The sequence below is a fragment of the Rhynchophorus ferrugineus genome, unplaced genomic scaffold, assembly GCF_030347505.1.
Source record: "Rhynchophorus ferrugineus isolate W39M unplaced genomic scaffold, kcgeb_rfMv2 rfM3, whole genome shotgun sequence".
NCBI lineage: Eukaryota > Metazoa > Arthropoda > Insecta > Coleoptera > Curculionidae > Rhynchophorus > Rhynchophorus ferrugineus.
In genome coordinates, this window is record NW_027472582.1 from 19,068,745 (window position 1) to 19,094,874 (window position 26,130).

The window sequence follows — 26,130 nt, forward strand, 5'->3', positions numbered from 1 at the left end:
AGTGGTATTCAGCTGATTCTCATGTTCACATCACTGGCCAGTTTACTGTGAATGAATATCTCGACATCCTCAATGATGAAGTTATTACTATGAGTAGAATATTGTTGCTAAGCACTGTCACAGTCCAAGATGATAATGCGCCCATACATACAGTCAACAAATTCTGTCTTGGATTGAAAAGACTCAAAATATCATGAAATATCTTAACTGCTGGTCACAATTGACAGAACGCAATAATTAAATCATTATAGGGAGTTTTAGGACAGAGAGTGAGAAGTAGATCCTCATTTCTAACATTATTGAAGCAATTGACGAATGTTTTGATACAAGGCTATAATTGCAGGTAAAAATAAATAGTAGCTCAACACCTTGTTAAGAAATAAATATTGTGTATATGTGAAGTGTTCATATTATTTTGTCTGTTCCCTGCATCTTTTTCAATTTTACTTTATATAAACTTAATTTATAATAAAAGGAATTAATTTTAACTGCTATTAACAGGTCATAGGAATCCACAACAAAAAGCTATTTTATATGCTAACAGGTCAATTTAAAACTCCCCGGCCTACCATAGTAAAACACAGTTTTCCATTAGTTTTTTTTATTCAACATGATTACCTTCAAAGGTGATATACTGATTATAGCGACCCTCCAACTTTTAGATACCATTTTTGTAGTATGATTTGTCCTTTGCTTTAAAATAGGCCTCAGTGTTGGCGATCACCTTCTCATTCGACGAAAATTTCTTCCCAGCGAGCATTCTTTTGAGATCTGAGAAAATAGTCGTTGGCGAACAGATCTGGAGAATACGGTGGATGAGGAAGCAATTCGAAGCCGAATTCATGGATTTTTACAATCATTTTCACTGACTTATGACAAGGTATTGTCTTGGTGAAGCAGCACTTTCTTTTTCTTCAAATGCGGCCGTTTTCTGACGATTTCGTTCTTCAAGCGGACCAATAACGCTATGTAATAGTCGCTTTTGATGGTCCTTTCTTTTTCAGGGTAGTCGATAAAAATTATTTCATGCGCATCCCAAAATACAGACGCCATAACCTTGCCAGCCGACTGTTGCGTTTTCCCACACTTTGGAGCGGGTTTATCATGTGCACTTGGATGACTGTCGATTGAAATTCAGAATGAAATGATGGAGCCATGTTTCATCCATTGTCACATATCGACGCAAAAACTCGGGTTTATTACGCTTGATCATCTTCAAACACTGCTCCGAATCATTAACTCGTCATTAGTTTTGGTCAAAAGTGAGCTCGCGCGGTACCCACTTTGCACAGAGCTTTCTCATACCCAAATATTTGTGAATGATATGATGTACACATTCAGTTGATATCTTTAGTGTCTGCTATTTCATTAAATATCTATTTACGGTCATTTCACCACGTCTAAACTTAGCATACCAATCATTGATGGTTGATTTTCTTGACGAGTGTCGGGAAACTCGGCATCAGACCAAGTTTTGCTTCAACTGTATTTTTTCCCTTCAAAAAGCAATATTTAACACGCGAAACTACTTTTTATTAATTTTTTTCACAATAACAAAAGTTCTTCACTGCAAATTCACTTAAAATGCTATAATTCACAAACTAATGATCCGACAACTATCAAATTTATACACGCATCTTTTGTGGGTTAGGGCTAACTAAAAAGCATATCGATTTAATTCTAGTAGTATCACCTGTGTGTGAGGCCGGGGACTTTCCAATTCACCTGTTATTTACGTTTAAACGTGTTATCATTTATTAGGATTCTGTCGAAGATAGCAATTGTTAACGCAATTATACAAAAATCTTACTCCACTTCTGGCTTGATATCGTAAGCTTGGAATGGTAAATTGGCGTATCGATAAGTGGCCAAGCCATATACGCCGAACACGCCGGTTCTGAAGCTGATTATGCATTTCTCTTCGTTGTGTCGGACATCGATTATTTCTTCCTTGGACCACAATTTTTTTTCTTCATCCCACCGACAGACTATAGGTAACTCTAAAAAGATAACATGCTGGGGCCATCTGGAATAGAGGTAGATTATTGGTAACATGTTGAAAAACTATTAAAAATTATTATAGGAGAGTTCTGGTAGAAAAATGTATCAATACATCCGCATTTATACAGAGAAAAAACATAATCCTTATAAATCAGTTTGTGTTTATTAACGAGCACTCAACAATTGACTAAGTGCATAGAATAAGAGATGTAATTGAAAAAGCCTATGAAGGCAAAATGGTATGTTTAGCTATAATTTTAGATGTAGCACAAGCCTTCTATAAGATATGACATGACGGCCTTGTTCATAAGTTACAGAAAATATTTACAGTCAATCAAGAGGAAGCCTACTCTACAATAAAAGAAGCTAAAACAGGTATGCCACCAATGGAAAATATCACAATGGCTACATTTGCTGATGATACTGTGATTCTTGTTATAGGAGACGATAGCTAAGAAATCACATGAACATTACAACAGGCAATGACCATATAAATAATTGGCCCCTAACATGGAAACTAAAAATTAACTGAAGTAAATCTGTGTATCTACAGTTCACATATTATCAGACCGCACAAGAACCAATAAAAAAACAGAGATAACTGGAGTTCAAATATAGGATGTATTGGTTAATTAACAATGGTTAACCTATATGGACATACGGAATTCAGTTATGGGGATGTTCCACGAAAGGTAATATAAATACAATACAAGTTTTCAAAAAAAAGCCCTGAGAAGTATTGTAGGTGCAACCAGATGCAGGACTGACTACTTAGATTGAGACCCTCCGATACCGATTGTAACTCAGGAAATCAAAAGAATAGAAAGGAGAGACTCCTTTTTCATGTCAATATCGATATAATATTTGGACATTTGGATGATACAAGTACAGGACAAACACTCAAAAGAATCAAACGATTTGATCTTGTGCAGTGAGGTGAATTTAATAGAAAAACTGCAGTGTTAACACATAAACATTATTACACCAGAGACTAAGATAGGACTGATGGGTCCTTCTAGATTTCTAGATTTAAGTTATTGTAAAAAAGTTAGTTGGCAACGACTTGTTACATTGTAATAAATAAGTAATAAAAATCATCGAAATAATAAATGAAATAATTAACATAATCAGATTTTTAAGTTAATCTAATTTACAAAGGTGGTTTAACGAGTCCTCAGGAAAATATAGAAACACAAATTTTTTTTGGTAGATTTTTAAAAACATGTCAGCAAAATTTTTTTTGGTTCTATATGTTTTTAAGTGATTTGGAATAAGCGCTTAGATAAAAAAATAGAAAAGTTTCAATCCACTTAAAAAGAAGGACTGGATATACTCATAAAATAAATTTGTTTATGCTTCTTTGCGTGACGATATTTATTTTAAGTTTAGATTAAAAAAAAACTGAATGGAAACAAATCAAATCCGGTAAATATACTGAAAGTTGTAATAACTGGAAGTAATTCCGTAATTTTTTTCAGAAGCGTATTCCATAGGATATCTTTTTTTGTAAATTATTGAAAAGGCAGATATTAGGTAGTAGACTTTAGGTAGCAGATTTTGTACATTATATGTTTACTCAGTAAAGTTATTGGGTTTGTGTCAGATTTTATTGTTTTTGTTCTGGCAATTCGATAGTAAGAATGACTAAAAAAATATCGATACGTTAAATCTACTAGAGATTGACCATAAAATAATTGTAAGCTATTTGAATAATATTGAGACGATTGCGACTGCGAGAAAATTATGGTTTTAAAAGTGACAAAAGGCCAGCACTGTTGCATTTGTAAATATCGGCAAGAGATATAAGTTATTGATATTCAGATTTTGTTACCTATTAAATACAAATCTCAATTAAAGACCTCAATATTATTTCAATAAGCGATCGCTATTCCTCACAAGTTTGGGTTTTCTTCGCAATAAAGTTCTATTTAAATAATATCTTGCTTCATTTATGTCAATTAAAACTAATCATAATATATTACTTGATATTTATAAATATTAGTTTGTCTAAAGCTTCCTCTTGTTTTTTTATTTCATCCTCATGGTCATCAGTAATCTTCCGAGAACTGGTGATATTCGCCACTAAAGATTCTTCTACTTTCGGAGCTGTAGTTTCTGGAGGTATGTATGGTTTGTATACCACCTTAAAAGGTAGTACTTCCAATTTTTTCGGTAAATATACTATAAAAACAAATTTATTTATTCCTGATAAAATGGCGAATGTATTTTTTTTTCAAATAATTCATTTCAATAAAGTAAATTGGAATAATAATGTATAGCTTGATTTTGTCACTTACGTCCAGTTAAAGTCATTTCCATTGTTATAAAGTCTTGTGGTTGTGGAGGTTGTGCTAATAAATTAAAATTATATACTCCGCCTAAGATAACGAACTTTCTTAAGTTGATAACGTTTTCTGGTAAGATAAGCGCAAGCATTGTTCTAGTATCCATATAGATTTCATCTGAAATAAATATTTTGGTTTATTCCTGATATAGCTCTAATAAAGATAGTGTAAATGAAATAATAAATACATAAATATAAGTATAGTATAAATATATCTTTGCTAACACTAATTAGATTAGGTGTGGTGCCTATTTATAAAAAATTTCCAAGGACGTTTTCATAAAAATTGTTGATGTGATAATATAGTGCCTATTATAATCTATAAATATTGGTTAGTTCTCAAATTGTTATAAAAATAAGAACATGTTTTTAAAATATTTTTTTGTTGGTGTGAGAGTTTTGATGAACTATGATCCTTATTGTATTGAGCATAGCTTATCATACTGATGAAGGGTAACCTGCCTAATGAAGGAAAGGAGAATTGAAATATATTTAATTTTTTTGTGTCCTTTTAATAATGCAGCTGTAACGCCAAAGATGACGTGGAATATATGCCAAATACATTTTGTAAAAATGGAAAATCCATTTTAATTTTGATGCATATTTCTCATTCTTATTTTATTCTTGTTAAAAAGAGACACAGTTATGTCTGATGCATTGGAGCACGTAACGAAATCGGTCCATAATTCGATCTGTGTTGGTACTGGATAATTAGAGGTTATAAATCGGTGAACGTTTTCAACTGAACGCCAAAGTTGATGTGGTAACATTGCGCCGTGCTAACATCATATATTTTGATGGTGTGCATTGGCTGTTTTATTGGACGGGCTATTTGTAAACTGTGTATACCTTCTTGACTTATGACATATTCGCTGGCTGTTGGTTTCAATTGTTTAAAAGGAACAACTGGTATATCTTCATCGGAATTAAAGTCTTCCGGTTCCGGAGTTTCGACGATCTTTTCATTTTCAGGCGATTTATTGGGATTGTCAGTTTGTTGATCGGTAGGTTCCGGTGATAGTGAGGTATCTTCGATTGGGGCTTCCACTTTTGGCTGGGGCACTTTCTTATCTCTATTGCTGTATTTATACTTTAGGTTCTTGCGCCATTCCTTTTGACAAGATTCTAATAAATCTGTAATGTAACATTAATATTTAGTAATTTATTTAAATTTGGTTTTAAAATTAACAAAAGGTAATTGTATTAGGTGGATGCATATATTTTGAATAGCGGTATCTATTGGCGAAAACGCGATTCGTTACTTTTGTTGTTTGATTTGAACCCCATGAAAATTCTTTTGTAAACTTATCATGATGTTGCTCTATAATATCGCAGTTGATGGTTTTGGTTTCAACGCCTTAAAAGTGGTGGTTCTCATGACAATAACAGTCTCATTGGAAGATCAAAAAGGTCGCAGATATTGAATTGTTGGACGAAACCCCAATTCAAATGTTCCAAAAACTTTAAGACATCTTAATCTTTGATGAATCAACTGATTCCAGACGTTTATATGCTGTGGGATAGATCTAAAAGGAAGGAAAACAGCTATCAAGCGAATTGACTGATAATGTCATTTCGAACGAGTAAAAAAGTGGAAATTTAGGTGACGTATTGTGACTAGCGATGGAAAGTGGATTTACTACTATCATTCCAAGCGCAAAAATAATGGGTTAATACAGGACATCTATTATTATCGAATTCAAAGACGAAAATTTATGGCCATGAATCTTGCGATGCATATGGTGGGATCAGCAAGGTGTAGTGTATTACGAAATTCTAAAACCAAGTGAAACTGTTACTATAAACAGCTACAGATGCCAATTGAACAAATTGAACGACGTGTTATTGTAAAAAACCAGCAAGTAACAAACAAAGGTAGAAAGAGTTCTGCCGCGCCCGGCATACTAACCAGGATATAGTGCCCTATAATTATAACTATTCAGATTGATGAAGCATGGCTTGGCTGGCATACGATTTGGAAAAGTTAAATAAGTGCGGAAATGGATAGATGACTGGATCGCTGCTGCTGTATATATAACATGGATTGTAATTAATACTTAATTGTTTAATTAATTCATCAAACAACTCCAAACAACTTTCAAATGTTTTTTTTTGTAATGCATTTGCACATCATTACAAAATTCAAAATCGTGTAAAAATATGCCCCTCACTCTTGACGGTCTTGGAAAATTGAACATATTCCACCCACAACCCACAAAAGATGCGTGTATAAATTTGACAGCTGTCGGATCATTAGTTTGTGAATTATAGCATTTTGAGTGGAGCAACTTTTGTTATTGTGAAAAAAATGGATAAAAAGGAATTTCGCGTGTTGCTAAAATATGGATTTTTGAAGGGAAAAAACAGTTGAAGCAAAAACTTGGCTTGACGCCGAGTTTCCGGACACTGCCTCAGGAAAATCAACCATCGTGGATTGGTATGTTAAGTTTAGATGTGGTGAAATGAGCACCGAAGACGGCAAACGCAGTGGACGCCCAAAAGAGGTTGTTACTGATGTAAATATTAGAAAAATTCACAAAATGAGTTTGAATAACTGTAAATTGAAATTGAATGAAATAGCTAGATACTTTAAAGATATCAACTGAACGTGTACATCATATTATTGACGAATATTTGGGCATGAGAAAGCTCTGTGCAAAGTGGATGCCGCGCGAGCTCCCTTTTGACCAAAACCAACGACGAGTTGATGATTCAGAGCAGTGTTTGAAGACGATCAAGGCTAATAAAACGAGCATTTGCCTCGATATGTGACAATGGATGAAACATGGATCCATCATTTCACTCCGAAGTTCAATCGACAGTCATCCGAGTGGAATGCACACCATGAATCCGCTTCAAAGCGCGGAAAAACGCAACAGCCGGCCGGTAAGGTTATGGCGTCTGTATTCTAGGATGCGCATCGAATAATTTTCATTGACCACCTTGAAAAAGGAAGGACCATCAACAGTGCCTATTACATAGCGTTATTTGACCGTTTATTGTACGTAATCGCCAAAAAACGGCTGCATTTGAAGAAAAAGAAAGTGCTGCTTTACCAAGACAATGCACCGTCTCATAAGTCAGTGAAAATGATGGCAAAAATCCAGGAATTGGGCTTCGAATTGCTTCCTCATCCACAGTATTGTCCAGATTTGGCGCCAGCGACTATTTCATGTTCTCAGATCTCAAAAGCCTAAGAATGCTCGTTGGGAAGTAATTTCCGTCGAATGAAGAGGTGATCGCCGAAGCTGAGGCCTGTTTTGAAGCAAAGAACAAATCGTACTACAAAAATGATATCGAAAAGTTGGAGGGTCGCTATAATCAGTGTATCACCCTTGAAGGGAATTATGTTGAATAAGAAAACTAATTTTGCCAAAATGATGTGTTTTACTATGGTATGTTCAATTGACCGGTCAATAAGCCGAATCAGCCAAGCTGCCGTAACTTTTGATTCTTTAACATAGTGCGCGTGGAAGAGACGAAGTATAAGACAAGACCAAAATCCGCCTCTTTCGAACGCTTTTCTTGCCAATTTTTCTGTATGGTTCCGAGACTTGGATTCTGTTACAGTCTGACAAATGTAAAATTAAGGTCTTTCAGATGTGATGTTTAAGGCTCCGAGATTATATTAGAAACGAGGACATCCGTTTGAGCTGGGACAATGAGTGCAGAGTTGAGGAACAAATTGAGACACGCAGATTGCAACTGAAAGGTGAACGAATTCCACACATACTTCTGTGGTGAAATCAACTTTTTGGGTGGAAACTACGGCGAATAGTTCCGAAAAATGCATTGATCAAGATAACTGAAAACAATCTGAAAAATTGAAGACTGACATCCGAGGAGAGAGCAAAGGCGGCCGATTGATAACTGTGGCGGAATTTAGATGAAATGGTTGAAAAAAGTTATGCGGCACCAAGAACCGCATTTTGGTTTCGAAGTGGACATTCTCCCTGAGCGTCAGCTATGAATGGATGATGTCAAACAACATAATTTTTAGAACGTATAAAGTGTAAATGAAATGCTAATAATGTCGCGTAAAATTTTGCTTGGGAAAAATAATTGTCAACGTTATCGAATTTTGCAATGTGGACCATCATTAGTTCAATAATATATTATATTACCCCTAATAGTTGGAAATGATAAGAATTATTTCTTGGTCCCGACACCAAAACTAATAAAATGTAACATTATAACATCTTTTTAGTACTGCATACTTACTCATATAATACTCCTTCGGTACTTCAGGCATGTAGTACGTTTCACTAAGATCACTTAGATGATCATATTTTAAATACATCGCTCTGATGGCTGAGTTTTCACAATCAATTATTATTGGAAATAGGATGCTCACGTCCATGATTTCGAAAGATACATCAATTCGTGGTCTACAAGAAGCCAATATTATATAACTTTCTTTTAGAGTAGTGAATGAAAGTTTACTTTGGTGGACGTCGTGGATTAGGTAGAGGTATGGGGAGCATCACCCTCAGCCATATACAAAGCGTAACATAGTCGTCTTTGAAGTTAAAATCAGCCGTCGGAATATTGATTCTGTTGAGGTTATGTTCAACGTCTCGGAGGAGTTTGTAAGTGGTAACGTCTAGGCTAGTCGATTGATGTTCTCTAAAGAGCTGTCTTATCTAAATATAATTGCGATTATTATAGAATTCAAGAATATCTAAATATGTGTGCATCATACTTACCCATTTCCAATTATCTAGTTTTTGATTCTTTTCTTTGTTAGCGATGTCTATTAGCTCGTCTAATTCATTAATTAACTAAAAATATTTCTTATTAACAAGTAATTATCAATTACACAAGTCCGTAACAAAAAGTTATTTTTAACAGGTCAATTGATAAGTGCCAGGCCTGACACATAAATGGCGCTACTAAAATTAAATACATATGTTTTTTAGTTAGTCCTAACCGTCAAAAGATGCGTGTATAAATTTGACAGATGTCGGATCATAAGTTCGTGAATTATAGCATTTTGAGTGAAGCTACTTTTGTTACTGTGAAAAAATGGATAAAAAGCTTTATTGCTTTTTAAAGGGAAAAATATAGTTGAAGCAAAAACTTGGCCTGATGCCGAGTTCTGGACACTGTCCCAGGAAAATCAACCAACCATCAAATTGGTATGCTAAGTTTAGACGTGGTGAAATGAACACCGAAGACGGTGAACGCAGTGGACGCCCAAAAGAAGTTGTTATTGATGAAAACATAAAACAAATCCACAAAATGATTTTGAATAACCGTAAATTGAAATTGAATGAAATAGCAGACACTCTAAAGATATAAACTGAACGTGTACATCATATCATTCACGAATATTTGGGTATGAGAAAGCTCTGTGCAAGGTGGGTGCCGCGCTAGCTCACTTTTGACCAAAAACAACGATGAGTTGATGATTCGGTGTAGTCGAGTATTTGAGGATGATCAAGCCTAATAAACCCGAGTTTTTGCATCGATATGTGACAATGGATGAAACATGGCTCTATAATTTCACTCCGAAATTCAATCGACAGTCATCCGAGTGGACTGCATACGATGAACCCGCTCCAAAGCGTGGGAAAACGCAACAGTCGGCTGGCAAGGTTGTGGAGCCTGTATTTTGAGATGCGGATGCACATGGAATAATTTTCATTGACTACTTTGAAAAAGGAAGGACCATCAACAGAGACTATTACCTAGCGTTATTGGACCGTTTGAAGGACGAAATCGCCGAAGAACGGCCGCATTTGAAGAAAAAGAAAGTGCTGCTTCACCAAGACAATGCACTGTGTCACAAGTCAGTGATAAGGATGGCAAAAGTCCATGAATTGGGCTTCGAATTGCTTCCTCACCCACCGTATTCTCCAGATCTGGCCCCCAGCGCCTATTTCCTGTTCTCAGATCTCAAAAGAATGCTCGCTGGTAAGAAATTTTTGTCGAATGAAGAAGGGATCGCCGAAACTGAGGTCTATTTTGAAGCAAAGGATAAATCGTATTACAAAAATGGTATCGAAAGGTTGAAAGTTCGCTTGAAGGGAATTATGTTGAATAAAAAAAATAATTTTGCCAAAAAAATGTGTTTTACTATCGTAGGCCTGGGACTTTTCAATTGACTTGTTATGCTATTTAATATTAAAATTATATAGAAATAATTTCAGGACGTCAGAAATTGGTTGATGCACCAATATTGAAGGTTTAATGGATTGAACATTTAATGAAGAAACATTGAGATGTAATACGGCGTCTTTTCATAGATTCATCAGAAAGAAGCCTTAAAGTAATTCTACTTCACAACTGCAGTTTTTATATTTCTATTCTTGTAGGATACTTCTTAAAGATTATATTTGATAGTAACCTACGAGAACATGGAATTGGTTCTTCGCAAATTAAAATATGAAGACTATGGTTGAAAGTTGTGTGGCGAATTTAACATTTCATGTATGTTGCTCGGACAACAAGTTAGACTTCTGCCAAAAAAGGAGTTGTCCACCGACGGAGCTTGAAAAGTTTTGTATCGCTGTACATAAAATTGGGATTGATGAAGCAATTTGTAAAAACATTTCCCAAAGATGGAGATTGCTTCAAATACATACTTTCATAGTTTTCAATTCTCTCAAAAGCAAAGGTGAAGGAAGGTTTTTTCGTCGAACCAAACATCTCTTCTTGACTGTTTATTGACTTGACTGACCAATTATTTATCACAACCATGATTCGCCATCAAGAAGGCGGATTGCTTTTAATGAGGTCAGAGAAAAAAATTATAAAAACCCATCTATAAACAAATCGTTAAAATAATGCCTAAGAGCATTTTAAGCCTTGGGTTGCCTAATGAGTCTAAAAATAAATATTCGTCATTCCCACCTCGGAACTTTCCGGAAAAGGTGGAAGATGCCAGTGACGAGAAAGGTGATTTCATCAGGACATTAAAAATATAGAGAAAAGATACCAGGAAAATGGGGCGTCTCAATGACATCAGGCCACTGTTGAACGCTTCACAAATACCTTCAGATTATTCCCACAAGTGAAAAACTATAACGAAGTGCCTCACTGGAGAAAAGAAATGGTTTTAATGTATACGTACTAGTGAACGTACGGGGATAAAATGGTATGTTTCAAGTGTATTTTAAGATAATAACTTGTTTAACATAGTTATCTAAATTGTCGAGAAACGTGTCGTCTTATGATAAACATAAATATTATGTCACCAAACCTAAACAGCTGTTAGAATTGTTTTTTTGTAAACTTGAGTAATTTCTATGTTACTGTTATTTACTAACATTTCATATAACGTGACTATATTTCATATTAAAACATCAAGTATTTAATAGACAATACATTACTATACATACGGTAATAACATCCTTTGTCCTACTAGAAGTATCTTCAATATTTGTGGTATCTAACATTTGTTCCCAAAGATGTAAGTATGTATTCATTTGGTCGCATTGCGCTGCATTGGGCAACTGTCCACATGCTACATATTTTTTCCACTTAAACACAAAAATTAAAAATGCCTTTGCTTATTGGCAATAACAAAGGTAATTAAATTTTAACGTTAATTTTGATAGATTGAAAAATGTTTTTGTGGAAAATTATGAAGGGTGATGAAAACTATTTTTTTTAAGCAAGAATGAAACTTCTCTGTATCTGGGGGATATGAAGAGCGTGCCTCATGAAGAGGGTAGACTTTCTTGAGAAGAGGGTAGAATCTTTCGACATCGCTGCGGAACTAAACATCGACAATAAATATAATTTTTAACCATTTAGATAATACTGGGCACCAAAAGAAGCTAGATACATATAGTGCGATGAAAAGTGGATCATGATTAGCTTAACAAACGATTGTAAATCTCGCATTGACGCCAATGATGATATTATTTGTTTATTGGTGATATATTAATTTATATTATTGACGGGCTGCTAGAGCCTGGACGAATTAATCGTCTTTCTACTGATGCGATAGAAGCAAACAATGAAAAAACAACTATAACTAATTAAAGAAGGTAAGATGGAAGTTCCATCGCTCAAATATTAGATTACTTCCATTTTTCAGTAAGTCAAGAGAGACTTGGATCAGTTTTTCGACTAGAAATCGCCTAGTGACTGAATAATTTCGCTGTTGAAACACTAGGAGAAAAAACCGAAATTACTTTTTCCAAACCCATGTAAGGAGTTGAGTTGATGGAACAGTATCTTTAGATACAAAGTTAAATGTTAATTCTAATATTCTATCTGACCTCAATAAGTTCATTTTCTTCTTTGGTTTTTTCAGTGATGGATTTATTAAGATCGTCAATCAGCGCAAAAGATTCAGCAAGTTGTTCCATCCTGAGGTTTTGTTCGTGCGTTTCCTTCTTATCCTTCTCAATTGCGGCTAAACGTTCCTCTTCTTCTTTTTTTCTGATCATTTCTTCTAATCTGGTCGGAATTTCAAATTATTGTTAAACTAGTTCAATGTAGTACTGGAGAAACGAACCTCTTCATTTGCGCTTCCATTTCTTGTTTCGCTTTCTCAGCCATCTCCGCTGTTATTTTGGCCTTTTCTTTTTTCGACATCTTCTTTTTAGGACCCTTAAACAAATCGTAGCATTTTAGTTTAATGTATTTCCTTATTTTTATATAGGGTGGGCGGTAAAAAAGTTATTTTTGATTTGTTTAATTCAAAATATCTAAATAAATTAATTAATGATTAATAGCTATGATAAATTTCGATGTTAAAGTATGTAAAAATTAAGGTATAACATGTTTTTTATTTTTTTATCTTTAAAATTAAACTTTATTAGAGCTTCATATAATAGGAATTATATATTGTAGTTGTTGGAATTTATAATGAAATAATATTTAGTTGGAATAAATATTTAGCAAAATATATAGGTATTATTAGGGCCAGCTAGACATTCTTTACAATTAATTTTTGATAACTAGTTTAATATTACAGAATCTGACCTAAAGTTATTATTATTAAGAGAGATTCTGTGATATTATTTTAAAAATAAGGGATAGATTGATTAACAAGGGAATATGAAGATTATAAAAGAAATAAACAATTCTGCTGCAATTCAAGTTCATCTATTTAATAACAGGTGGGGCAAAAGACTTGCTACCATTTTTGACGTGAGCGTTAGCTCGGTTTCGATTTAACCATTTTATTATGGATAAATATAGGCCACAAGAACGAGCATAAATAGTGACAATATTTATTGAAAATAATCGTTTGTTATTTATTGGCACTCAACGGAAATTGCGTCAAAAATAACCTAATCGTCCAGTGCCTCACAAAACCACAATTTATCGTTTACATGCGAATTTTCGACAGTACGGCCTCGTTCTGGAAAACAACGTATGTCTTCTAACGCTGAAAATGCGGCTCTGGTGCGCGATAGTGTTGTGGTGTCTCCAGAAACATCAATTCGGAGACGTGGTTACCAGTCACACATTTCTGCACGCAGTTTAAGACGAATTTTGACAACAAAATTCAATTAGTCCAAAAATTACTACCGAGAGATCCTGATCACCGAGTTGAGTACAGTAATGCAATCCCAAGGCTGTCTGGTTTAATCGAAAATTTATCATCTAAATTGATAATGAGCGATGAAGCCCATTTTCTTTTCAATGGCCACGTAAATAAACAGAACAGTCGGTTTTGGTGAACACAGAATCCCAAATGAATTCATGAAACATCATTGCATTCACTAAAAACCACTGTATGGTGTGGTATTCATGCCGGAAACATCATTGGTCCCTAATTTTTTGAAATTGACCAAGGTGTTGCAGTTACTGTTACTGCTGAATAGTACCAAGATATTATTCGAAATTTTCTTGTGCCTGAAATGGAAGAGCAAGGAATAGAGGACATGTGGTTTCAGCAAGATGGTGTCACAGCACACACAGCTGGTTCAACAATTCAATTATTGAATAACGTTTTTCCACGAAGACTAATTTTGCGAAGTGGCGATTTAATATGGCCAGCCAGATCCATGGATTTAACTGCACCAAACATTTTCTTATGGAGTTTTCTTAAAATCAAAAGTTTATGTGAATAAGCCCCAAACTATTTAACATCTTAAAAACAATATTCGTCACGAAATTGAAGAAATTCAGATTCAGAAGAAGCCTCGGATGTTGCAGGATGTCATGAAAAATGCCTTAAAAAGCGCTGAAAGTTGCATAGCGAATCGCGGTCACTATTTAGCCGATACAATTTTAATTTTCAATCATAATTAAAAAAAATCTAAAGACCAAATAAACTTTTTATGAAAACCAAACTTACTAATCTTTTCTTTGAGCAAAGTTATAGACAATCCAAATAGTAGCGGGGCTTTTGCCCCATGTTGTATATGATGGATATATTACACATTAACAATAGCTAATATTAAATTTCTTATTGTATGTTAGATACTACTTATTCTCGTGGTTGTATGATATTAGAGTATGAATTCAATTTTGCAGTACAATCTAAAATATCTATGGTTGAAAGAGCAGTTTTATGCAGACGGAAATATTATAACACAAAGAGTGAAACTTTACTCTATCGAAATATATGTTACAAAATGAAGGAATAGTTGTCATTTACCTCCTCCGCTTCTTTTACATCGGTAATTCCTGTAAAAATATGAAGGCATAGATATATTTTTAGAAAATTTAAGGTTGTAAAAAGTGTGAATTAATTTTGAATATTATTTTGTACCAGTACTGTTTGCTATAGTTTTCAACATATCCAAGAATAACCAGTTTTATGAGGTTAATTTCAGGTATTTTCATGACTGTGTGTGACCTTTGCTGAATAAGGCTAGTTGGGTTACAGTTTTGATAAGTGTTCAAGAGCTGTTGCTGTGCAAAATCATTTTGTGATATTTTTTTGATTATATAACAACAGCGTTTTATTATTTTCTTAAATTAATTACCCCTAACATTAGATACCCTTAGTATAATATTAATTTAAAAATTATTATTACTTATATTAAAAAATTGTTACTACTGTTCTGTTGTCCCATTATGTATCAGTATGTATATCCCAAATTAAAATAAAACTAAACTACTTAAGCTATAGTTAAGAGTAACACTTATACACTATACATGTTCGTGTGGTTTGGTTCACTTCAAACTTCTGATTTCCTATGTGTTGTCCTGTAGCTGTATTGCTTCCATGTTGCTCTGCTTTAGTAACCTTATTTCGTATTAAGATGAGTCTTAAATCCTTTTGTTTTCCAGGTCATAGTTGGTTACGTATCAATAAGTATTACTATTCATAATTATTAGTTATCGTAAGTAATTAATCGTAGAACTTTGTTTTGGCATCGCTGGATTACTAGTTGGTTTGATGTTGTACTGTAATTCCATATTTATACCCCATAGGTCCAAATTGGCTTTATGATTCCAAATATAAATTATAAACCAATCTCTTTAATTTTAGATCAAATTGAAAATATATTCCGACTAACCAGTACAGTTGCTATTCCACAAAAGGGCCAAGTACAGTTACTGGATTTTAGGTCCGATCTGCTCTGATTTTTGTCTAACATGATGTTTTCAATCTAACCTACCATCGAGATGGATGCCGAAGTATTTAGCTGATTCTGTTTGAGGAACCGAGTCACTCTTACGTAATATATTTAGGATTTTGTCATTTCGCCTCAACACAAAATTAACATGGACAGATTTGGAGCTATTAGAGCTGTGTTTTATAGTCTCTAGTCTATTTATAGGTCTTGTTGTCTGCCATTTTTCAATTGTATCTTAAATATATGAAATGAATTCAGGAAAGCTGGTAATTAGATTTCTTTGTAGTTTCAAAAAAGGTACTTCAGTCATAACATATCAGATAACATATGACTGATAATATATCAAAATGAAACTTTATATTTGAGGAATTGATTTAAAGGTTTAAAAGTTGTGTATTAAAAATGTTTAATAATTATTAAACTACACATCTTGGAAGTTATTTTAAAAATGCTTGAACCAGAGAAGATTCCCCAATTCTCCGCTAACAGTATATTCCAGTAGCTGCAGTAGCAGCATATTTACGTGAACATAAAGAAGGAAATCGGCTTCATTTGAAAACATGATTGTGCTGAAAGTTGAACAGCATTTAGCCTGATTTACAAAGTGAAACTTCTGATAAGGCACCCTGACTTGCACGAATTTAATTTTGTAGTGGTGAAACTTCAAGTCGTTGTTGAATGTAATGATGATCTATGCATATTATAAATATTTGCGTTTTCAGGCACGTTAGGTGATTTTTCCTTGGTTTACTTTTTACTTTTACTGGAGAAATTGGTGAGTGTTGACGTTCTTCATAAACCATGGGGCATTGAGTAACGCACGGACTTTTTTGGATTGGAAAACTTGGAGTAGCTCAAGTTGTCTCTCTGAGACATAACTGTACCACACCTGTGCTCCTTGGAGGCAGAATACACTAACTAGCATTTGTAAGAGTTGCTTTCAGGGCGATTAAAATCGAAAATCTAAAGGCTAGACTACCGATTGATATACACAGTCTCTCGGATTTATTCCGTCTACTGAGTAAGCCAAGTAAATATAAACTTTCGTTTTAAACATCGTGTATAACAATATAGTTTGTTAACAATTAGCCCCATCTATAGCAAATCTTTCAAAATTAATTCACAATGCTGGTAAAAAATACATCACCTTTTTCAAGAGCTCTTTTTTTAACTTCTTCTAATTTTTTCTTAAGTAAATCCTGTTCTGGATCCCCGCTCTTACTGGTTCCTTCTAAAATCCCAATTACGTAAACTCAACCGAGCCTTAATTACACCGCATTTCTTCACCTTTCTTTTTTTTCGGTTTTGCTTCAGCAGCCGTTTGATCTTTCTTCTCTTTTTTTTCTTTTTTATCTTTTTTATCTGCTTTCTGTTTGTCTTTTTTGGGCTTCTCGTCGCTTTCTGGTTTTTGTTTTTTCTTTAAAGATAAGGCAATTTAACGAATCCCTTTAAACTAATTTGCAGAAATACTTTTTTATCCTTTTTCTTTTTGGTAGACATTTCTGTTTTCTCTTCTTCGTATTCTTCGGAATCGTCGCTGCTGGAGTCTTCTGTTTGGTGGCCATAGATCCTATATATATTGAAGTATCTTTTCAAAATATTCATAGATGCTATTTAATATTAATCTAGGGAGATGATAATAATATACTTAATGACACTTTTAAATATTCCAGTAAGCCTAGTCTACTAAGTTGTATATTATGTCAAATTTTGATTACTTAATGAAGGGTGAAAAAATAAATGGCGAATGCGCCCGCACAAGAAATAAAAAAAAATACGTGAAATAAAAAGATTTTTATATAAACAAATTGCTAAAGCGTTGCAACATATACATCGTAGATGGAGAATTAGCCTATAAATGGTGAATGTGGAATTAAAATAAAATATAGACATACAATGGAAAGTTAAATTAGGGATGTAATCGTAACCATATCCTGATTGATATGAAAAAATTCAATAAAATTTCAAAAATAAATTTTGCATATGTTTTCATATTACATTTTGTTAAAATTGAATTTTTTAATTAATGTTGAATAGATGGCGTATGACATTCGTATATTGCAATTAATGTTTTAAAGAATAATTTCGGTATATTCCTATTTAAAATTATAATATTGGATTAATGACATAGAATAAAGAAACCTAGAAGCGCATCTCCTATGTTAAAATTGGTTCTAAGTTACGCTCGGAGTCTCCGTGTGAGAGCGGTTACGCATGCGCCATATGACAGTTAGTTATGGCGGGAAATTTAAAATTGTATAGAAAAAAATTTTAGCGGAAAAAAAAATCTTTTAATTTTACTGGGAAAATAAAAAATAAATATATTTATATATATTTTGTTGATATATTACAATTACATTAATTTTCCTTGACCATAAAGACATTGATATAATCACAGAGATATCTCCACTACCCAAAGCACGTAATCCACTGATATTATCTTCTCTCTAATATTTAAAACAAACCTAAAACAAAACATTAAAATAAGATAACATAACTATTAATGGTTCCGTTGTATTATTTTTTACAATCAACTAAATTAACAACCTACCTAAATTGAGGTACATTTTATCAAATATGAAACTGCAGTTCGGTCTATACAGTCAAGAAAGGAACCTTCTTCTAGAAGGCAAGCAGAATATCTTCGATAACAGTTTATATCCTCTGCGACTGCATTTCAATAAGGATAAAACAATTAATTTTTCATCCAACCTGAAACGAATCTGATGGGACAGGCTGACTTATCTATAAATGAACATATAAATTTATAAGTTAGAACCTCCATTCTCTAATAATAAACATAAGTTTCTTATTATATACTTACTTCTGCGTCTTGTTGGGGTAGAAGAATCTCCTATATATCTATCAGCCTCAAAAAACGTATGTGATTTAATATTGCCATTGGGGGCATATGTTCCTTGTCTTGTAGTAAAGGTAAAGAAAAAGCTTAATTATTTCAATGCAATAAATCATCATTATTTAACAAAATACTTACTATTTAAATTACTAGTAGGTATTACATCTTGTTTCAGCCATGGCTTTCCACATTTTGGTCTATAGTCTTCATCTTTAAAATGATTACAAACTTTCCTGGACCTACATAGGAGATCATAAAAGATCCCCTTAAGGTTTTCTTTTTATTACACTAATAAATTAAAATACACAGAATAATCTAAAGTAATTGTCAAATATATATAAAAACACATACCGAAAAACTTGACGTAAATAAACAATACAAATTATATCACCTAAAAATGGCCGTTAACTGTTTAGGTTAGAATTATTAATACAGAGGGCGAACGAGAGAGAAACACACCTATAGCTGTTGCATTTTTCATTTACATTTGGCCGCGTAACGGGGATTCCGAAAAGCTTAAACGTGGGACCCGATTTTTCCATATAACTTTCACTTCTAAATTTCTTTATTCTATGATTAATGACACATTTTTTATATTTGTCAAACATTTTAATTGTCATATTATGTTAGATAATATTTTGAAGATATTTCATTCAAAAGATAACTAGTACTTAACTAGTAATTCTTTTAATTAAAATTCTTTTTGATTAATTTCCTCTTATAGATGCTCTTAGCTTCGTACACTTTCTGGTGAATAGGTTTCGAAAATCTTGGTTACAATTTCATATTTGAGAGATCACCTTTTACGAGTCTTTATTTTATGAAATAGAGTAAAATGTGAATATATCAGTAGATAGAGTAATTTAGATATAAATAAGGCTAATATATATTTGGTAAAGCAATTTTGATACTAGTAGATACTCACATTAAAAAGGATTTATGCTGACTTGTTTCAGATTTAGAACGACCTCTTGTGTCCAAAAGACTGCAATAATATAATGTTGTATTTTGTAAGTGTAATTTTAAACGTTTTTAACCTGTGCGATCTCGTACTTCCTAAACTTCTTTTTGATTTCTTCTTGCGTAGCGAGTGAGTGGATTGATCCTGCATATCTTTAAAAGATGTTTTCGATTTTATCTTACTTTCATCGGCTTGAACTATTGACGCTTTGGACTTTAACATCGATTTTGGAATACTTTTTTCTTTTTCAGGTGTTAACTCTTTATCGGCCTGTATAGTAAAACTTTATGTTTTGGTAGAATAGTGCTTAGTAAGTAGTATTCTAGTCTAGTTTATTTCTCATATTTTCAAACCTTTTATTTTCTTTTCATTTTCTTTAAGAAATTGCTCTTAAAAATTTTCAGAACTTAAATTAATTTCGGAGATGCTGAACTGCAATAAAATACTGTCACTAAACAGTAACAGAACTAGGATTTTTACCATCTTTGAAAATTTGGAAATATTGAAAATGGTAAAACAATTTCTCGTTTTTTTCTCGATTTATTTTACACTGCTACGATAGAAGAGTGTATAGATAAGGCTCACACTAAATCGGTTCAGTAGAAGTTGAGATATCATGTATGACGTTGATTGTTACATGACGCTGCAAACGGTATATATTCGAAAATTATTTAAAGTTTGAAAAATCCTCTTGAGGACATATTCCTAAAGAGTTAAGCTTTAGACCAGAATACATTAACTTATATTATTTTAAAAGATATTTTGTCTAGGATATTTATTCTCTTGTAATTTTTTTAATGTCTTCCTGGTTATGTTTTTCATAGGAATAAAGTGTCGAATTGTTGTAATAACCAAAATATTTTATACTTAGAAGACTTCCTATTTTAGTATATATTTTTGACCTAAGCTGTTGGCACGAAAGGTAATCCAAATACCTGTACTTGTATTTCTTTATCACTTTTAACAGATTCGATTTTCTCTTTCGCCTTTTTAGGAGATTTATCTTTTCCCTTTTTCTCTTCTTTGGCATCACCGGAGTCTGCTTTACTTTTCTTTCCTAACAGACAAATAATATAGAAATAAAATGAATTGTGAGCAAATATGTTTTAAGTTCGGCAAAAAGTTTTTTCTTAATTGATTTATTTTTGTATAGCTTTCTGTTTCCTTTAATGTTCTTAACTTATCTTTATCTCATTAATTTGTATTGTTGGCATCAGCTGAGATCATTCACCAGTCATTCTGACTGTAAATGAAACATAAAAAACCAACAAAATATACTATCCAACACTAACAAATAAGCGAGCAGACTGGGAAGGATTTACAGAAGAACAGAACAATTAAACTTAGAAATAGAAAAACTTGTAGATAACCAAATATACCAAATATTTTAAAGAAATTTTAAAGCAACAAATTCAATGCAACACGGAGTTTAAATATAATCTGCCAACCAGCAAGTGCGGAGATTTTCCGATTAAACATGCTACACCAACAGAAGTCTCCAAAGTTGTAAAAAGTAACGTTAATCCAAATAATTAGGATATTATAAATAAATGGACCCAGACTTGGAGAATAAAATTTAACGGAAGTAAGTCAATGCGTAATGAATTCAACTACAACCAAACTGTTCATATCCCAATAAATATAAATAGTACTATTATCCCATACAGTAACAATGCAAAGTACCTTGGGCAAAACTTCGTTGGAATGAACATATCAAAAAGAAAATATCTCTTTTTCTAAAAAGTTATTTGAACGAAAATTTAAACTATCAATATACAATAAGTTGCTAATTTACTTAACTCTAAATAAAGATTAATAATTAAGTTATGGGGATGTCTTGTGAGAAGTAACAGAAACATAATACAAGTACTTCGGAGCAATGTCCTAAATGTCCTGAGAAGTAATGTTGAGCACCTAGATACTATAGGAACAATTACTTACACCAAGAAATTTGGATTTCAATTGTTATAGATGAAATTCAGAGATTTGCTCTCATGTTAACACCGAAGTGCCGCACATCTTACACAACACTGAAGTAGGAGGCATACTCAGAATATGTCTGTGTGAAGTGCACTGAAAGGTAAATTCACTGAAAATTGTTTGGGGTCTTCCTGGATAACTACATAGGTTGAAGCCACCGTACAGACATATTGTAAGTTAGTCGGCAACTATTGGTAATACAACAAATAATAATTGATTAACTACTATACGAACTGATTAATATATACATCAGCTTTATTTCTTCTGGCATGCCATTTAAATTAAATATATTTATAGGTTTGGTTATTTTTCTATAACAGGTTCAAAATCTCCTATAAGGTTGTAACTTTACGTTGAATTTATGAAGGATTTTGAGTGAATGAAGGTAATGCTTTATAGCAGCGATTTAATTTTTAACCAAATATTGAAGAGTTATTGTTGTGCAAAAACTAAAATTATCTTCTTAGCATTTTGCTTTTCTATGACTAATTTAACTTATAGAAAATGTCAAACTTTTTTAACAAAAATTTAACTTAGAAAGAAACAAAAGACCAACCTTTTTTTTCTTTATATGAGACTTGACTTTGTCCTTTTTTAATTTTCTCTTTAGATTTTAAACTAGACTTTTTCTTTTTGGGTACGTTTTCTTCCTCTAAATTATCTGAACTTTTAGGAGCTTTGGAGGGGGATTTTACTGCTTCTAATTCTGGTTCAGCAGATTCAACAATATCTAGTACAATAAACATAATATAATTAATTTTAATGTTTTTAATTGAATATTTTGATTTCATCTATGATGATTAAATGTGCCCATGTTAATTTTGCGTTGCGGCGATATGACGGATGCCCGCTGCCTCAAGCAAAATCAGTTAAATACCTCGGAATACATATCGATGGAAGTTTAAATTGAAAACAACTTGTTTGTCAAAACCAGAGTAGATTAGACTCAACGTCAAGCAACTGTATTGGTTAGTCGGAAGATACTCTCAACTTGATCTAAAATCAAATAGATTCAATCAAAAAGCTAATTTGGATCTATGGAGTGCAAATATTGCGTTGTACTACAACATCAAACCAACTAGTAATCCGACTCATCCAAAACAAGGTTCTACGATTATTTACAAATGTTTATCGTTACGTAACCAACGAGGATCTGCACGATGAGCTCGAAGTCAAATGGATATACGAAGTGATCCAAGATTTCGCCTTAAAACATGAAATAAGGTTGCTAAATCACAGCAAGGTAGAAGCAATACTGCTACTGGACAACACACAGGAAATCAGAAAATTGAAGCGAAACAAATCACATGAACTTGTTAATTAATTTAGTTTTATTTTAAGTTGGGAAACAGTTACTGATGTTATAATCTTACTCGCCTTGCTTGTTTATTATTGCAGGTAGAACAGAACAGTAGTAATAAACAAATTTGTAAATTAAGATTGTACTAAGCATATCGAATATTTTGTAATTAATGAAAAATAGTGTAATTAATCAAAAAATCTATGGTAATTAATGGACCTTTTTTTTCTTTGCCTTTTCCTTTTTTGCCCTTTGCCTTTTTATTTTCTTTTCCATCTTCTTTGTCGGGTTTCTTATCAGATTTGGTTAAAACTGTAGCATCTTCGGCTGTATTGCTTTCAGGCAAATTGTCCGAGCTTTTAAGGACTTTTATGGCACTTTTTGATTTCTTTCCTGAGCTTTTGTCAACGTCTTTTATTTCATCATTATCAGCTATATTTTAAAATGTTTATACATAATATCGCGTTATTTTATAAACCTCCTTACCCTTTTCAGATTCTTCTGGTATAGTTGCTAAAGCTGGTTCAGCGTTTTCTATACTTTTCTTTTTAACCTTTTTACCCATTTTATATTACCTAAGTTTATTTTGTTAAAAAAAATAACTTCGATAACAAAAAATATAAACGTGTTTATTATAGCTGTCAATAGTCAACATAGACATTTGTCATATATCCTATATGTATATCATAGAGTAATATATAGAGTGTTAACTTAATACAAATAATTTCAAAATTGTTTTGCGTGGTTTCAGCAGGAAGGCGCGAAGAACGTCATTTCGCTACATTTCATTGGTTGAGAATTTCATACGCATCACGTGACCAACCTCTGACGTCACATTCTACTGACCAATTAAATTTGAAATAAAACCCAAATGTAATTTTTCAAAGAAATTTATTAAAATAGAATTCTATTTTTACAATATTGTTGTGAAAATTGTGGAAAGGATAATTAAAGCGGTTAAATTCTATGATATACATCAAAATGAGGAAGACATACCAAAATAGTCTAAAGAACAAAAACAAAAAATTAAAATGTATGATATATATCAAAATTACTGATATCCTATTATTGTTGTAAAATCGAAGAGTTAAATAGACAGAGATGAGATAATCTCTTGTCTATAAAATCAAGCTTATCTTATGTGTCTACGAATTGTATTTTTTATTTTATATCAATGTGTTATTTTAACATCCTTGTTGAAAAGGTTGTCTTGTTTAAGAAGTGTTAAGCCAAAATATTAAAATTATTTTAACCAATATAAATTTGTTTCAAGTAAATGAACCCCTTCAAAATAATTAAGTTGTTAATTAATGGCACTTTACAAACAACTTTTTAAAGGGTAACAAAAACTTTTCATGTAGTATAATCACATTTACCTTCAATGTAATTTTGCCATCGCCCAGTGTGGACACATTTTGATTTTAAAGTGTGGGTAATATTTTCATGATTTCTTCTGTTGTATTACTCTAAATAACAATATATATGAATAAAAATGCTCTATATAAATAATTGTATACGTACCAGATAATAGCAATGCTAGACCACACACTCACACATACACACATCCGGCATTTTCCAAGAAAAACGACGGCTGTTTTTTAATTTCCACGCAAATGCTGGATACACGACACTTGGAATGAAGATATATTATAATCAAATAATAATAATTATAATTAAGGCACTAAAATCCTGATCGCACTGTCAGACACACAATAATGGCGTCATAAACAAACCATAGAAACAAACAATCGATTTATAGAAATTAGCCAATCAAATCTCTTCAAAAAAGTGGTCCCAGAGCCAGCATTGGTTAGACCACGCAAAACTTTTCCTCGAGTAGACCTATTTAAGTAAATTCTCTATTTATGCTCTATGATCTATATAAAATGTATATAAATAATGAAGTTCCTGTCTGTTGGGTAAAATTAAAACAACAATATTCAGATTTATTGTGTTTGGTTAAAAAATACACTTTTACTTGCCGAAGAAGTAAAATAACTTCTATTTATTGCGTATATTCAGATTGAAACATAATTGTTATAATGAAATCTTTGACATTGAAAAATATTAAGTCACCAAAAAGTCAAAAATAGGGTTAACATTGGAATGTCAGATACCATGTCTGTATAAATCTTTAGCATTCCAAAAGTTGTCTCAAAAGTCTCATAAAATATCGTGCAATCAGAGGAGCAATGGAATCCACAACCATCATTGCACCGTTTCAACATGTTGTGTTTAGTAAATCATCTGGAGCTGATGGTACTCATACTCACATTTTTGTAATACGATTTGTCCTTCTTCAAGGTAGCCAATGAAAATTATTCCATGCGCATCTTGCCTTGCATAACCTTGCCAGCCGACTGTTGGGTTTTCCCACGTTTTGGAGCGGGTTCATCGTGTGCAGTCCACTCGGATGACTGTCGATTGGATTTCGGAGTGAAATGATGGAGCCATGCTTCATCCATTGTCACATATCGACGCAAAAACTCGTTTTATTACTCTTGATCATTTTCAAAGGCTGCTCCGAATCATCAACTCGTTGTTGGAATTGGTCAAAACAGTGAGTTTGCGCGGCATCCACTTTGCACAGAGCTTTCTCATACCTAAATATTCGTCAATGATATGATGTATACGTTCAGTTGATGTCTTTAGAGTGTCTACTATTTCATACAATTTCAATGTACGGTAATTTAAAATTATTTTGTGAATTTTTCAAATGCTTTCGTCGGTAACAACCTCTTTTGGGCGCCCACTGCGTTCACCGTCTTCGGTGCTAATTTCACCACGTCTAAATTTAGCATATCAATATGCATACCTTGATGGTTGATTTTCTTGGGTCAGTGTTCGGAAACTCAAAAGGTTTTTGCTTTAACTGTATTTTTTCCCATCAAAAAGCAATATTTTATCAACACGCGATATTCCGTTTTATTAATTTTTTCACAGTAACAAAAGTTGCTTCACTCAAAATGCTATAATTCACAAACTAATGATCCGACAGCCTTCAAATGTATACACGCATCTTTTGAGCGTTAGAGCTAACTAAGAAACACTAGGATTTAGTTCTAGTAACATCATCTATGTGTCAAGCCGAGGACTTTTCAGTTGACCTGGTATAACTGCACTAGTGCTGTTGTTCATTGTTTATTTTTTCCGAATGGTAGCAGTGTTAGGCTCCGTTTACGTGAAGTTATT

The 26,130-nt window shown here is 32.9% G+C and overlaps 2 protein-coding genes across 2 annotated transcripts in view; one reads left to right on the forward strand and one right to left on the reverse strand.

The window, feature by feature from the left end:
• Nucleotides 1-23,551, reverse strand: part of LOC143193635 (dynein axonemal intermediate chain 7) — a 42,283-nt gene extending 18,732 nt beyond the window's left edge. The window contains exons 1-20 of the mRNA XM_076399962.1: nt 23,425-23,551; nt 23,158-23,370; nt 22,195-22,368; nt 20,594-20,715; nt 19,735-19,928; nt 19,623-19,682; nt 17,311-17,410; nt 17,128-17,257; nt 16,988-17,071; nt 14,913-14,941; nt 12,816-12,910; nt 12,577-12,757; nt 11,689-11,829; nt 9,052-9,126; nt 8,789-8,988; nt 8,567-8,733; nt 5,195-5,479; nt 4,299-4,463; nt 3,984-4,182; nt 1,811-2,026 (exon numbers count right to left, since the gene is read on the reverse strand). Of these exons, the coding sequence (XP_076256077.1) occupies nt 1,811-2,026; nt 3,984-4,182; nt 4,299-4,463; nt 5,195-5,479; nt 8,567-8,733; nt 8,789-8,988; nt 9,052-9,126; nt 11,689-11,829; nt 12,577-12,757; nt 12,816-12,910; nt 14,913-14,941; nt 16,988-17,071; nt 17,128-17,257; nt 17,311-17,410; nt 19,623-19,682; nt 19,735-19,928; nt 20,594-20,715; nt 22,195-22,368; nt 23,158-23,370; nt 23,425-23,503 (2,909 nt within the window). The 5' untranslated portion in view covers nt 23,504-23,551. The remainder of the gene's footprint in view (nt 1-1,810; nt 2,027-3,983; nt 4,183-4,298; nt 4,464-5,194; nt 5,480-8,566; nt 8,734-8,788; nt 8,989-9,051; nt 9,127-11,688; nt 11,830-12,576; nt 12,758-12,815; nt 12,911-14,912; nt 14,942-16,987; nt 17,072-17,127; nt 17,258-17,310; nt 17,411-19,622; nt 19,683-19,734; nt 19,929-20,593; nt 20,716-22,194; nt 22,369-23,157; nt 23,371-23,424) is intronic.
• Nucleotides 4,360-26,130, forward strand: part of LOC143193992 (fatty acyl-CoA reductase 1) — a 45,937-nt gene continuing 24,166 nt past the window's right edge. The window contains exon 1 of the mRNA XM_076400518.1: nt 4,360-4,418. The gene's annotated coding sequence lies outside the window, so the exon portion shown is untranslated. The remainder of the gene's footprint in view (nt 4,419-26,130) is intronic.